The following is a 13272-nucleotide window of genomic DNA, read 5'->3' on the forward strand; positions in this document are numbered from 1 at the left end:
CCAATGGCCAACACTATCATCTTCCACAAATCCAACCCTCCCTCGATGAAAGGTGCTACTTTCATCCATAATGCCCTCTTCCCCCTAACCCTACTGTTTTCGCCCCACCCAGCTGGCATTAGGGTTTTATCCTTCCCACCCGATCATCGGTGGCGCTGCTGTCCCGCCTGCCCGATGCCCAGAGAGGATGTGAGCCGGCAGGCGTTGAGCATGCGCAGAAGCTCAAGGCTTCACTCTGGTACAGAACATCGATGTCGGCTTCTTTGATCACAGGAACGGCAAGCCTAATGCTAACTGGGGGGGGGGGGAGGATGGTAGCGCCAGCCATTGAGGAAGAGGGGGTTTGTGGAGGAAAGTATCAGTTTTCATCCAGGGAGGGTTGGGTTTGTGGAAGATGGCAGTGTTGATCTTCTGGGGGTGAGGTGTTTGTGGAGAACAGAAACTCTGGGCATCGGGTGGGAAGGCAGGACAGCAGCATCACCGATGATCACTTCGGGTGGGGAGGAGAAAAGCGGCAGTCATTGGTTGGGGACTCGAATATTAACTGAGACCCCCATTTTTTGACCTAAAATCTCAGTTTATGTTCAAGTATATACAGTACCCATCAATTCAAGTTAAGTAGGATTTTTGTATGTGTGGAAGTAGCTGCTGTGCTTAAACATGACTTCATAGTAAAAGCCCTAGTGCCCTCCCTCCTTTGTACCATATCATTAGGTTTCCTAATGAGATATATTTAGCAGCTCTTCTGGTAAATATACTAGCTTTATTTAAAATATAATCCTCTGTCTAATATGCAGAGTCATAGAAGTTGCTTAGTTATCTGGTCAGAGAATACAGACTCCTAAAACAGACCCCAGCAACACTACATTTACATTACCATGAAGAGATGGTAAGGCGTACTTAACCAGTGGGCACCTTTAGTTTACTCAAATAGTTTGCCTGGATTTGTGAGGTCTCCTTTTGATCTTGAGATGACCTGAGCTTGCATCTAAGAACTTGGGAGATTCATCTTGGTGCACATATTCTATGAGACAGGGCTACTCAGTTCTGGTCCACAGGCAGGCCAGGTTTCCCAAATATCCACAGTGAATATGCATGAGAGAGATTTGCATGCACTGCCATCTCGGTATGCAAATTTTTCTCATTCATATTCGTTATGTCCATCCTGAAAACCTGGCCTACTTGTGGACCTCAATAACTGATATTGAGTAGCCCTGCTTTAGGGTGAACCAAGGCTAAAGTGTTTCAAAAACTGAATGGGGGAAATTTTCCTGGGTACCATAAAGGCCCCGTGACAGTTCAGCTCATTGATTGTTGAGAGAGGTTTGCTGGAAAATTTAGAGCAATGGTTCTCAATCCTGTCTTTGAGACACATCTAGCCAGTCAGGTTTTCAGGATACCCATAATGAATATCCATGTAACATATTTGCATACAAAAGAGGTAATGCATAGTCATTGTCAATATCCTGAATACCTGACTGACTAGATGGGTCCCAAGGACTAGTTGGTAACCCCTGGTTTAGAGGTAGAATAAGAAAGAATATCATTTTTCTGTGTTGGCATGCAGATTGTGCCTGGTGACCCCCTAGACAAGAGCATCATTATCCGACCTCTGGAGCCACAGCCAGCACCTCACTTGGCCAGAGAATTCATGATAAAGACCAGGCGCAGAAAGGTAAGAATAACCTACTCTCTGCAAGCTAAGTCTTTATCTCAGGAGATGCCATTTGTAGAATTACTACTGTTACTAATAATTTCTGTAGCACTACTAGACATATGCAGCGCTGTACATCAAAACATAGAAGAGACAGTTCCTGCTCAAAAGAGCTTACAATCTAGTCAACACAAACTGGAGAAGAAGGTGCATCAGTTATTAGAGGCTTCTTTCTCACTGGGAGACACAAGTTTGCGTTTTATTTTTGCTTTCCCTTGAATTGCCTCTGTGGTGGCACCCATAGAGGCAGCTGAAGTTTTAACATGTGCTTCTGGACTCTTTTCAGCCTAAGCTGCTATATTATTATTTGAAGGGTTAAATCATCTATTAGTCTGTCAAATGCTTAGGGTCCATTTTGGCTGTGTGCACATGTGCCCTAGAACTAACCCATATTTTCCTTTTTTTCAGGGTCTAAGTGAAGATGTGAGCATCAGCAAGTTTTTCGACGATCCTATGTTGCTGGAATTGGCCAAACAGGATGTGGTCTTGAACTATCCCATGTGAGCATTAGCAAGCATATTTGGGGAGAGATCCTTGCTCAACTCTGAATAAGAATGGATCCTCTGTTCTCAGTCACAAGGCAGAACCAAAGAGAGGGGTCACTTCTGTTCTTCTTCAACATCCCCACCAGCTGTGGTGCCCTCTCTCTGGAGCAGTCATGCAACACTGTTGGTTCCTTTCTTACCACACTGTATGAAGGAGGCTGTGAGCTTGTAAACAGCTGAGCTGCAGCAGAAATTGGTTGGTGTCCTGGAAAGCCTTGGTGGTCAACTCAAATGCTGGCAAGAGCAAGAATTTGCCACTGTAGTTAATAAATGATAAAAATATTTTTGGGTCAAGAAGTACTGTAAGGATTTGCATAGTGGGCACTGTTGTCCCGAGTATCATCATTTTGCATCAGAAAATCTCAGCCTCAAGGTGTTAACCTTGCTTGCTGTGTATCCTGTTACCAGAAATAGGATAAACTGACTGTGTCGCCAAAGCATTTTTCTTATACTACTTTGTAAATATGTATTTCAAACTCTAGTGGCTTGAGAGTTGGTGCTTCCATTTTGAAGCAGAGTATCTGTTTTACATAGTCAGCCCAAAATTATCAACTGCAACTGCAAAATTTGAGGGGTTCATAAGCAGGCATGAGTGGCAATTTTTAAATTCAGCAAGATGAAGAGTAGGAATTCCAGAGGAAGAGGGTGGGAATAAAAATATCTTAATAAACACTTTTTTTGTATACAGTCTTGATATTTTTTGTGAATAAACGAGAGAAAAATGTCTACTATAAATGATGAAAGTAATAGAGTTTGAAATTTTCACAGTGCAATACATATACAGAGCATTCCCTCTCAAGACAAGAAAGATGTTTTATCATGGAGTACAGAAAAATTTGAACATTTATATTGTTTGCGCTTGTGTCTGATTCCCCACTCCAGCACACGCAAAGTCCTAAATCCTCCCACCCCAACAAACCCCCCTTTGTTGGCTCCCACTTCAGCAGTTTATTATCTCAATTCCCTTTCTCAGCAGACCTCTAACCTGCATGTGTTATCCCTCTAACCCCTCTGGTAGGGTATTTTATGGTCAACGTCAATTTTGGGAGGCTCAGCAGTATCAGACGGATAGAATGAGCGGTTCCCAGTATAGGTGGTTTATCCAGAGGATGTCGCCCTTTCTTGGAAGTTGGTGAAGAGGCCAAGACTCTGGCTTTTGGGGTGGAAGATTCAGGCAGTAAAAGACACACCGAGAGGTTGATCAGCCTTTGGCAATGGTTCCAGTTCCAAGCAATAAGGTAGGCACTGGATGCTATTCCATTTATGTAGTGGTTCCAAAGAAAGAATGGTCCTTCGGTCAAGTTTAGATTTGAAAGGTGTGAATTGGGCACTCTGGGAGCATTCCTTTCACATGGAAACCTTGAGATTGATCATGGCAGTGAGACCAAGGAAGTTTCTTACTTAGATCTGACAGAGGTCTACCTGCATATTCTAATTTGGCAGTCACCATAGGTTCCTAAGCTTTGCACTTTTGTCTTAATATTATCAATTCTGTGCACTCCCTTCTGATCTGGTGATGGCTGCTAGCATCTTTCCCAAGGTAATAGTGGTGTTTGTGACCAGTCTTCAGAAGAAGGGCATTTTAAGGCATCCTTAGCTAGGCAAAGTCCTTTCAAAAGGACAACAATGTCCAGCCAAAGTGGTGTAGATGTTGCAGTCATTGGGCTGGGTGGTAAATCTGTCCAAGAGCCATCTAGTTTCCTCGAAGATCTTGGAATACTTGGGAGTGCATTTCAACACATCTGAGCAAAGGCTTTCTTCCATAGGCCATAATTCAGAAGTTTCAAGCTCAAGTTCCTCAGTAAAAATTTGACATTCTTATTTACATTTTCGGTTTTTCTCTTTTTTTAAAAACAAAAAAAAAAAACAAAACAGCCATCTTTTACCCACCTTTTGTTTTTTCCTTTTATGTTTATTCCTCTCCTCTATCAAAATTGTAACTATTTCCCTATTTATCCTCACATGTCTTGTATGTTTTACCCCCACATTATTGTGAATATAGGTTTTTTTTTGAGTAGTTTGCAAAGTATGTTTCTTGTCTACACAACAAATTTGTTTTTTATGTCATTTTTAATATTGTACTTGTTTCATTTATTAATACATGTTATTTTTTATTGTACATCGCCTAGCAAATATATAGGCGATTCATCAAGACTTAATAAACTTGAAACTTGAAACTTGTTACTGCAAACTTGGCTTCTAAGAAACAAGGATTTCTTCAGCTCTTGGGTTCATTGGCAGTGAGACTGGAGGTGGTGCAGTGGGCCCAAGCCCATATAAGACCAGTTGAAAAATCTCCTCTTTTCCAGTGGTACCTTCAGACTAGTTCTCTCTGGAGTCTTGCGAGGCGCAGCCTGAGATGATGGTTGGATTTGTGCAAACTGTCGAGAGGAGTTGATCTTAATCTTCAGTGAATGATAGTGACAACAGCCTAAAGGTCCAGATAGTTCAGGAGATGTAGTCATCTAAGGAGGCTTGCTGGTTAATCAACAGGATGGAAACCAGAGCATTCTGGTTGGGGTGATTGTGGTCTAGGAACCAGTCTGCCTCCCTCACATGTACCTTTAAGGCGTATTTTCAAAGCATGGTGTTTGACTGCCCCATCTCTCCTTTGCAATCTTGTCTGCTGCAGATTCTTGATTTTTTTTTTTCAGGTTGGTTTGGATAAGGATCTCACCTTAGCTTCTCTGAAAGTATAGATCATGGCTGTCTTTTGGTTAAAGGCAAAAGTATTTCATCTCATCAGGATGTAAGAGATTTTTTTTTGGTGGGGGTGCTTCTGCACACACCACATCCTTTGGTTCCCCCTGGAGATATTAAGCTTGTGTGTTCAGTTTTGGTTTCTGTGCCGTTTGAGCCTCTGATGGATTAAGGATAGGACCACTGAAGACTGTGCTCCTGGTGCCAAAGATTTCAAAGTTACAAGTTCTCTCCTGTAGGAAGCTCTATCTGCAATTTCTAAGGAAAAGGTGGTGTTAAAGCCAGTGCCCTCCTTTCTCCCTAATGTAGTCTCTGAGTTGCCTATACTTGGTGACCATAATGTGTCTGCGGAACAAAAGAGATTGCATCGGTTGGACGTGAATTGGATGCTTTGGATGTATTTGTGGAGGACTAAAGCCTTCCAAAGAATGGATCACCTGTTCTCATAAGTGGTTATAGGAAAGATGAGGTGACCTTTGAGGCCACTATTGCAAGATGGATTAAGGAGATGGTGTCATCAGTCTGTCTTCTCAAGGGAAGACTAAGAACATAAGAAACGCCTTCACCGGATCAGACCTTAGGTCCATATATTCCGGCGACCCACACACATGGAGGCCAAGCCAGGTTGGAGACCCTGATTACCCGTATCCCTCAATGTGATTTGCAAGGAGGTGTGCATCCAATTTGCTCTTGAAACCCAGAATGGTAGTCTCCGTCACCACCTCCTCCGGGAGAGCATTCCAAGCGTCCACCACTCACTGTGTGAAACAGAACTTCCTGACATTTGTCCTGAGCCTGCTGCCCCTCAGCTTCAGTCCCTTGTCTGTGTCACTTTTGACAATGTGAACAACGATGTTTCTTGCTCAATTTTGTCGAATCCATTCAGTATTTTAAAAGTCTCAATCATATCCCCTCGCAGTCTCCTCCTGTTGTTGAAGGCTTGTTCCGCTGGGGTCAGGCAACCTCCTGAGCAGAGCATTCTTTGATGTCTCCCTCTCAACACATGTAAAGGGGCAGTCTGGTCTTCACTATTGGCTGGATGGGCAGACCTGTTAGGACATGGCTTTTGGTGCTCAGGTTGTAAGGAGGAGGGGGTTGTGGGTCACATTTTTAATGGTCACAGCTTTAGTATTTCCCATCAGTCTGTGTCAGTCTGGAGGGGTGCCGTGGAAGGGGAAATTTACTTTCCTTTTGTTTCTCCAGTAACTGTGCTGTCATGCAGAAAATGTAGTTTGGGGGGAGAGGGGCAGTGCTGGGAGATGATAGCTTGTTAACTCTTTCCATTGTTTTCCTTTGTTATATTAAAAAAAAACAAAAAAACCCAACAACAACTCAACAAAAGCAGCAGCAGCACAAGTCTCCACTCTGGTAGCAGAGAATCAGCACTGAGAGGGGCAGTTTGTTTATTTATGGGCTCTCTCTGAGGGATCTGCTTGGGTAATTGGCGACTGATTCCCAGAGGGACAGCACAGCTCACTTATAGGCTTACTTAGAAGTCAATATTGTTTATTTCTTGATATACCGCTACTTCCTACACATGGATCACAGCGGTTTACAATCACAAATTTAAAAAGGACGGGAACTCCATTAAACATTTAGGCAAGAACATAACCATACAAAGGTTAAGTTTAATGTTTGTTCTGTTCTCCACAGATCATACTCAAAAAGGCGTAAGGTTAAAGGCCTTTTCAAAGAGAAATGTTTCCAGCAATGTTCAAATAATGATAAAGACATTTTATGCAAAAAAAATCTAGCAGTTTTTCTTTTATTGCGTGACCCTTCAATATCTGTACTTTATTTTGAAAAATAACAAATATTTAACATTCTTCACTAATAGCTAAAAACATACACTTTGGTGTAGTCATCTACCAATGGTGTTCAAACACTTGAGTCCTCAATGTCTTCTTGAGATAGTCGGCATAAAGCCTGTGTTGCTGCTGTTCACCTCCTTGCAACAAGGCCTTACGCTGCACTTTTGAATCATTTGATGGCAGGAGAAGGTTTTCTTATTCTTTGGTGGTTGTAACACTGTATTAGTGGGGTTCTAAGAAATTTGACCCCACTTGTTATAATAAGCCTATTGGAGACTCTAGTGTTATTTCTGTACTGATTTATTATTTTTTCAATAAAACAGACTACATAAAATGTCTTTTATCAATCTATCATTGCTGAATGTGAAACATAAACGTTATAGCTGTAATACCAAGAAATTTGCTCCATTAAGCAAAAATAATAGCTTTATGTAATCAGTGGCTTTGAGGGGACCCCAGGATGGGCTCTAAACTTTTCTTTTCCAATTCTTTATTCATTTTCAAAAACTTACAATTAGTGTAACAGAATATATAACATTTTAAACTCAGATACAACACTTAATATTCTGTTAAAATCCATATCAGAATTGATCCCCCTAATCAATAACATTCTTTAAATACAAGAAAACCTACCATAAACCCCTTTTTTATTATTATTTTCTGATCAAGCACAATCAAATTCTTGGGGAAAAACTTCAATTCGCACAGTTTTTCCAAATTTAGAGGTTTCTGGACAACTGTAGTATTACAGTGGCCATTTTAGAAGCAGCTATAACGGGCTTTTTTGTAGGGTTTTTTGTGCATTTCCCATCAGGCAGATGGTGCATAAAACTGTTAGGGTTGTGTACCTGCTTGGGAACTTTGTTTTTTATTTTATTTCTCTCCCTTCTGCTATTAACAGCACATTGAATGATAGGAAGGCTGCCTCTGTGTTGTTTTTTTCCTTGGACAAGAGATTTGATGTACAAAACCATCACTTTTCAGCAGTGGTGTTCAGAAATGCCTCTAGAGCCTCCAAGGTTGAGAACAGAAGTGTATAAGTTTCATTTGCCAGGTGCTGTTCACTTCTTGGCAGAGCTAAAGTTCCATAGGGGCAAAAATGCTGTGGAAACATATTTTGGAAGTTTTCTAAAATATTGCTCTAAACTCTTAACAGGAAGATCTGCAAGTAGATTGTCATTCCCACACAAGCCATGGCTAGTTCCACTCATGACGTCTGACACTGCTATTGCTTCTCACCATCATCACTCTTGAACTTTTCTTTATTACTTGCTTTTCTCTTCAGCTGGTTTTCCCACGTACTCCTTGTACATTGTGTATGTTGCCCCTGTGAGACAAGAGTGCAAGTGGTGAGAAACAAAACTACGCGGCATGCACCAGAGACATTGTTGCTAACTGTCCAGTGAGTGGCCAAAGCCAGCCACCCAGCTGTCCTCTCATTTGAGATAATGGGAGGACTGGGTTTATAAGCTTGCCAGAATTTGTCAGGCATTTGCTCACTGGAAAACAGCTGTGTAGTTTGTACACAGCTGTAATTCAATTACCTTTTTTGTGGAAGGGGGGAGGTTGAAGGAGAATACGACTTGCTTCCCACCCACCCCCATACCGCCTGCAGTTATGTTCCAAACTTTTCTTTTTTTTTTTTATCAGCGTGTGGAAAGCAATGCTTCTTCATCCGGTTATCTCTCACCTGCAGTTACCTAAGTAATTCTATTTGCACCATCTTCAGGACACACTCCTGTCTTGCATTAAGGCATCTTACTACCAAGTCCTTTTTAAGTTCTTTTCAAAGCCTCATTGTGATCTCTCTGAACTATTTTTATTTTGTCTTTGTTGTATCTTCACTAGCCACTGTTTGGGAGGAACTGCCATGTTTCCAGAGTAAGATGAATTATGTATTAGTTATTCTCCGGACATAGGCGGGAGATATGCAGGCACACTTGATGGTGAAGTCTCTGACTGAGCCCGTGTGTCTGTGCCCTCCCTTAACTATAGTAAGCTTTAAGCTTAGTGAGCATGTGCAAGCTGCTCTACACCTCAAGCCCTCTCCCCTGTCAGTTTTTTTCTGACCCGCAGCTACTCAGTCACAGCTTTCCCCTTCTCAAAAAAAATATATACAGTGGTACCTCGGTTTACGAGTGCACCGGTTTGCGAGTGTTTTGCAAGACGAGCAAAACATTTGCAAACTTGGTGCCTCGTAAACCGAGCTTGCCTCGCTGTATGAGCGCCCCCCCGCGAACCGGCACATTCCCCCCCCCGTGAGCCGGCACCCCCCCCCCCTGTGACCTGAGATCCCCCAACCCACCCGAACCCTCTTCTTACTTCCAGTGTAGCCTCTGCATCAGCATTGGCACCAGCATGTCCTGTGCCCGAAAATCTGCTTCCTGTGCCAGGCCTGGTGTAGTAGTACACCTTCAACACCACTCCGCGCCAGTACATAGCAAAGCCAGCAAAGCAACAGCAGATATCTTTGGCTGCCTCCCCTCAGGGCCCTGCTTTGGTACTGGCAGAGGAGGGTAGCATCAAACTGCCACAGCTGACATGCAAAAATATTTCAGGACCGTCAGTACCAAAGAAAAAGCTTCTGATGTTACAGAGGCTGGATACTCCCTCTCCACCATCGACAGTTTCAACAGTATGTCCCTCCAAGAATACCAGTGGCTTCGTCTGAGAGAGCTCCCATGGGCCCTGTTTCAGGCTCGCGGTCCTCTCCCCTTCTTTCTTTCAAGGATTTACCTTCAGCTTTCGGAACCACAGCTAAGCAGGCAAAGATCCATTCTTTAGCAACTCTCCAGATTGTTATAAGTATCTTACAAGCGGGTTTTATCTCATCATGACCAGCAGGTGGAGACTGAGCTAAAACTTTGGAATAGTACATATCATGTGACTCCTCCCTAATTACCTCAGTCTTCTCTGTCTCCAGCAGGTTTATGGTTTATTAGACTTGTTATACCGCTCGTTCATTTTACTGATCCAAGCGATTTACAAAATATAATAAGAGTAAAATAAAACAAATGTAAAAAAGAACTCCATTATTAGATAGTATAGACCTAGCCCGGGGGTCGGCAACCTGCGGCTCCAGAGCCGCATGCGGCTCTTTTACATCTTTCCCGCGGCTCCAGTAGTGTGTCACGCAAAGGTGCCTCCGCTGCTGCTCAACATAAAAAAAAAAAAAAAAAAAGCCGGTTTGATGATTTCATCTTAGCCCGTAGCGAACTTATGCTCCGGGGCTTTAATGTGTGTGTGCCGGCTTCCCTTCTCTTCCCTCCAAAACCGGAAGTTATGTCCGGGGGTGGGGAAAGAGAAGGGAAGCCGGCACGCACATGTTAGATCCCCGAAGCATAAATTCGCTAACGGCTAAGGCGGGAGACAGGTCAGTGAAGCTTTCCATTTGCTCTTCTTGCTGCCGGGTCCTGCTTACTTTCAGTTTCCGCGAAGGCAGCACCCGGCAGCATTTCTCCCAATCGATTGAGATCTTGGGCCGATCAGCCTTCTTCTCCGACGGCAGAATGCTGGTCTGCCCGAAGTAGAGAGGGGTGGCGGCCAGCGGCTTTGGGGCCTGTTCCCCGATGGAAGGACATTGGCAGTGGCTTGGAGGAGGGCAAGGAGAAAGAAAGTAAGAGGGCAGGAAGAGAAAAAGAAAGGGGGCATGAAGAGAGGAAGAAAAAGTTGGGGGGAGGGGAATGAGGTCAGGAGGAGAGGAAGCATACAGGCTGAAAGAAGGGAAGAAAGATTGGATGCACAGTCAGAAGAAGAAAGTGCAACCAGAGACTCATGAAATCACCAGACAATAAGGTAGGAAAAATGATTTTATTTTAAATTTACTGATCAAAATGTGTCTGAATTTATATCTGCTGTCTATATTTTACACCATGGTCCCCTTTTACTAAACCGCAATAGAGGTTTTTAGCGCAGGGAGCCTATGAGCGTCAAAAGCAGCGCTGGGCATTAAGCACAGCTCCCTGCGCTAAAAATTGCTATCATGGTTTAGTAAAAAGGGAGGGGGTATATTTGTCTATTTTTGTATGGTTGTTAGTGAGGTGACAGTGCATAGAGTCATCTGCTTTGACCTCTTTGAGAAAACCCCGGAATAGGAATGATTATTAACATTTTTTCTGCGTATAGTGTGCTTTGTGGTTTTAAAAAAAAAATTTTATTATTGGTAGATCATTTTGACTTCCTCTTTTCTTTAACACCAATGGCTAATTATATGGGGCCTGGACTCTGGCACATTATATGGGGGGCTTATTGGCCCAGTAATGGTGGTGATCTGTAATTTTTAGCTGCATGATCCTGTATATAGCATTAAGGTAAGAAACAATATATGCAGTGTTAGATTTGTTTTATAATGGTTTTGCGGCTCCAAGTTTTTTTTTCTTTTCGAAAACGGGTCCAAGTGGCTCTTTATGTCTTAAAGGTTGCAGACCCCTGACCTAGCCCATATAAACAGCAGGCATACTAAGGGACATTCACTCCTAAATAAAATCATATAAAAACCATTAAGCTTTAAAATTCCCCCAGACTGCTAACTGAAGATCTAGAACCTTCAAAATATATGAGTAATATCAGATTGATTTAAATCTTGTTTGAATGCTTCTCTAAAAAATACTACTGTTATCATTTTGAAAGATTTTAAATTTGCCACTAGTCTCAGCTCTCTTGGCATATGGTTCCATAAATTTGGAGTTGCAAAGTAAAATGCTTTATTTTGAGTAGACTCCCATTTAGCTTTATGAACAGAGGGTATTACCAGTCTATTATCCTGAATAGATCGCAAAGTTCTTAATGGCGAATAGGGTATCAAATATGAATGTAGATAACAGAAAACGCTATGCACAAGAAATAGAGCTTTAAATTGGATTCTATAACAAATGGGTAGCCAGTAATATTGCCAATAAAGAGGTGTTACCCTATCTGATTTTTTTCTTAAAGCCTAAAACTTTTATTGCAGTATTCTGTAAGGTTTGTAATCTTTTCAGATGTGGTGTGGTGAGCTGTACCCATCTCCCTTGGTAGGGCTGTTGGAATTTGTTTAGGACTTTTGTCCCCTTTTTAGTGCTGGATTGAGCTTGGGTGGGCCCTGTTTCGGGGTCTGTCTGACCTTGGGTGGTCTCATGCTGGGTCCCTCCCCCTCTTTCCTTTATCTACCATCATGTTTCTTCTATGTTAGTTCTTTGCTGGCAACAAGCAGCAACACATTCTCTGTTTGTGCTGGCCCAAACTTTCTCATTGACACAACTTCCTGTTCATGGGACCAGGAAGTTGCATCAGAGGGAAGACAGAGCCAGCATGAGAAAGAGGAATGAGTTGTTGCTGATAAAGACCTAAAAGTTTTAAAGATAACATTGGAGTGGAGTTAAGTGACACTGCCTCCTTCTCTTCTCCATGCCTCCCTCCCCCAGCACCATAAGAGAAAAAATGGCAGTGTGGGGAGGGGTGCTAGTGTACCCACTCACTTTGGACTGAGGCCTTATCAAAATTGGGTGTGTAGCTACACCTTCTCTCCTACCACCCCGTTCTAGTTACAAGTAGCAACATGTGTCTTCTATGGCCTACTGGACCGGATTAAAGGATAGGCCCAGTAGGCATGTTCCTCTGTCCCAAGGAGAGCAGGGGGCCCTGTGATCCGGCATCTCCTACTTATTTCCCAGCATAACCCAATATTGCCTCCCCCTTTTCCATTCACTGGTGTACCAGGAAGTAGAGAGTTGCGCGGGGACAGAAATCCCACCCATCCCCGCCAGGATCCTCTCCATCCCCACTCATTCCCGCAAGGAATTACCTCCATCCCCGCCCGTCCCCATAAAAAGCAGCAATTACTTCTGACAGGATCATCAATTCCAAAGTTTCTTTTGCAGTTTTCCTTGTGGAATCTCTTTGGTGGAGCCCTTTTTTGTTTTCTGTTCAGGTAATTAACTTATAAACCCCCTCTTTTACTAAGGCTGATGTGTCCATTATATTATATAGACGAACCCTTCTTCCAAAGCCTTCCATCCCCGTGGGAGTCCCGTGGGCTAGAGGGGGGTCCCCGTGGGAGTCCCGTGGGCCAGAGGGAGGTCCCCGTGGGTTAGGGGGGATTCCTGCGGGACCTACGGGATTCCCGCGATCCCTGTTCCCGTGCAGACCTCTACCAGGAAGGTGAAAGCCTGGGGGCGTATTAGGAATCAGGATCTGATGCAGGCTGGGAAGCTTGAGTCTGTCAGAGGCTGCATGAATAGCCACAGCCAATGCTTCTTTGCAGGCACTCACGCATGGAATAGCAATAGCAGAATATAAATGATTTAACTGTAAAATTTAAGTTTTGGATTGGCTTAGTCAAAGACCTGACTTGAACTTAATAAGATGCTGTAGCAGAACCTGAAATCTCTGGCTGTGTCTGCAAAGAAGACTTGGCTAAGATTCCTTAAATTATAGGAATCATTTGGTTGCAATTATTACTGCTAAAAATTATGCAACCAGTTACTAAATTTAGGGGGCAGTTGCTTTTCCACACAGGTGATTT

The 13272-nt window shown here is 43.1% G+C and overlaps 1 protein-coding gene across 1 annotated transcript in view; it reads left to right on the forward strand.

Annotated features, from left to right (window-relative positions):
• Positions 1-2944, forward strand: part of EFTUD2 (elongation factor Tu GTP binding domain containing 2) — a 110379-nt gene extending 107435 nt beyond the window's left edge. Inside the window, exons 27-28 of the mRNA XM_033917934.1 lie at positions 1568-1675; positions 2123-2944. Of these exons, the coding sequence (XP_033773825.1) occupies positions 1568-1675; positions 2123-2218 (204 nt within the window). The 3' untranslated portion in view covers positions 2219-2944. The remainder of the gene's footprint in view (positions 1-1567; positions 1676-2122) is intronic.
• The last annotated feature ends 10328 nt before the right edge of the window (positions 2945-13272 follow it).

Source organism: Geotrypetes seraphini, chromosome 13 (assembly GCF_902459505.1).
Source record: "Geotrypetes seraphini chromosome 13, aGeoSer1.1, whole genome shotgun sequence".
NCBI lineage: Eukaryota > Metazoa > Chordata > Amphibia > Gymnophiona > Dermophiidae > Geotrypetes > Geotrypetes seraphini.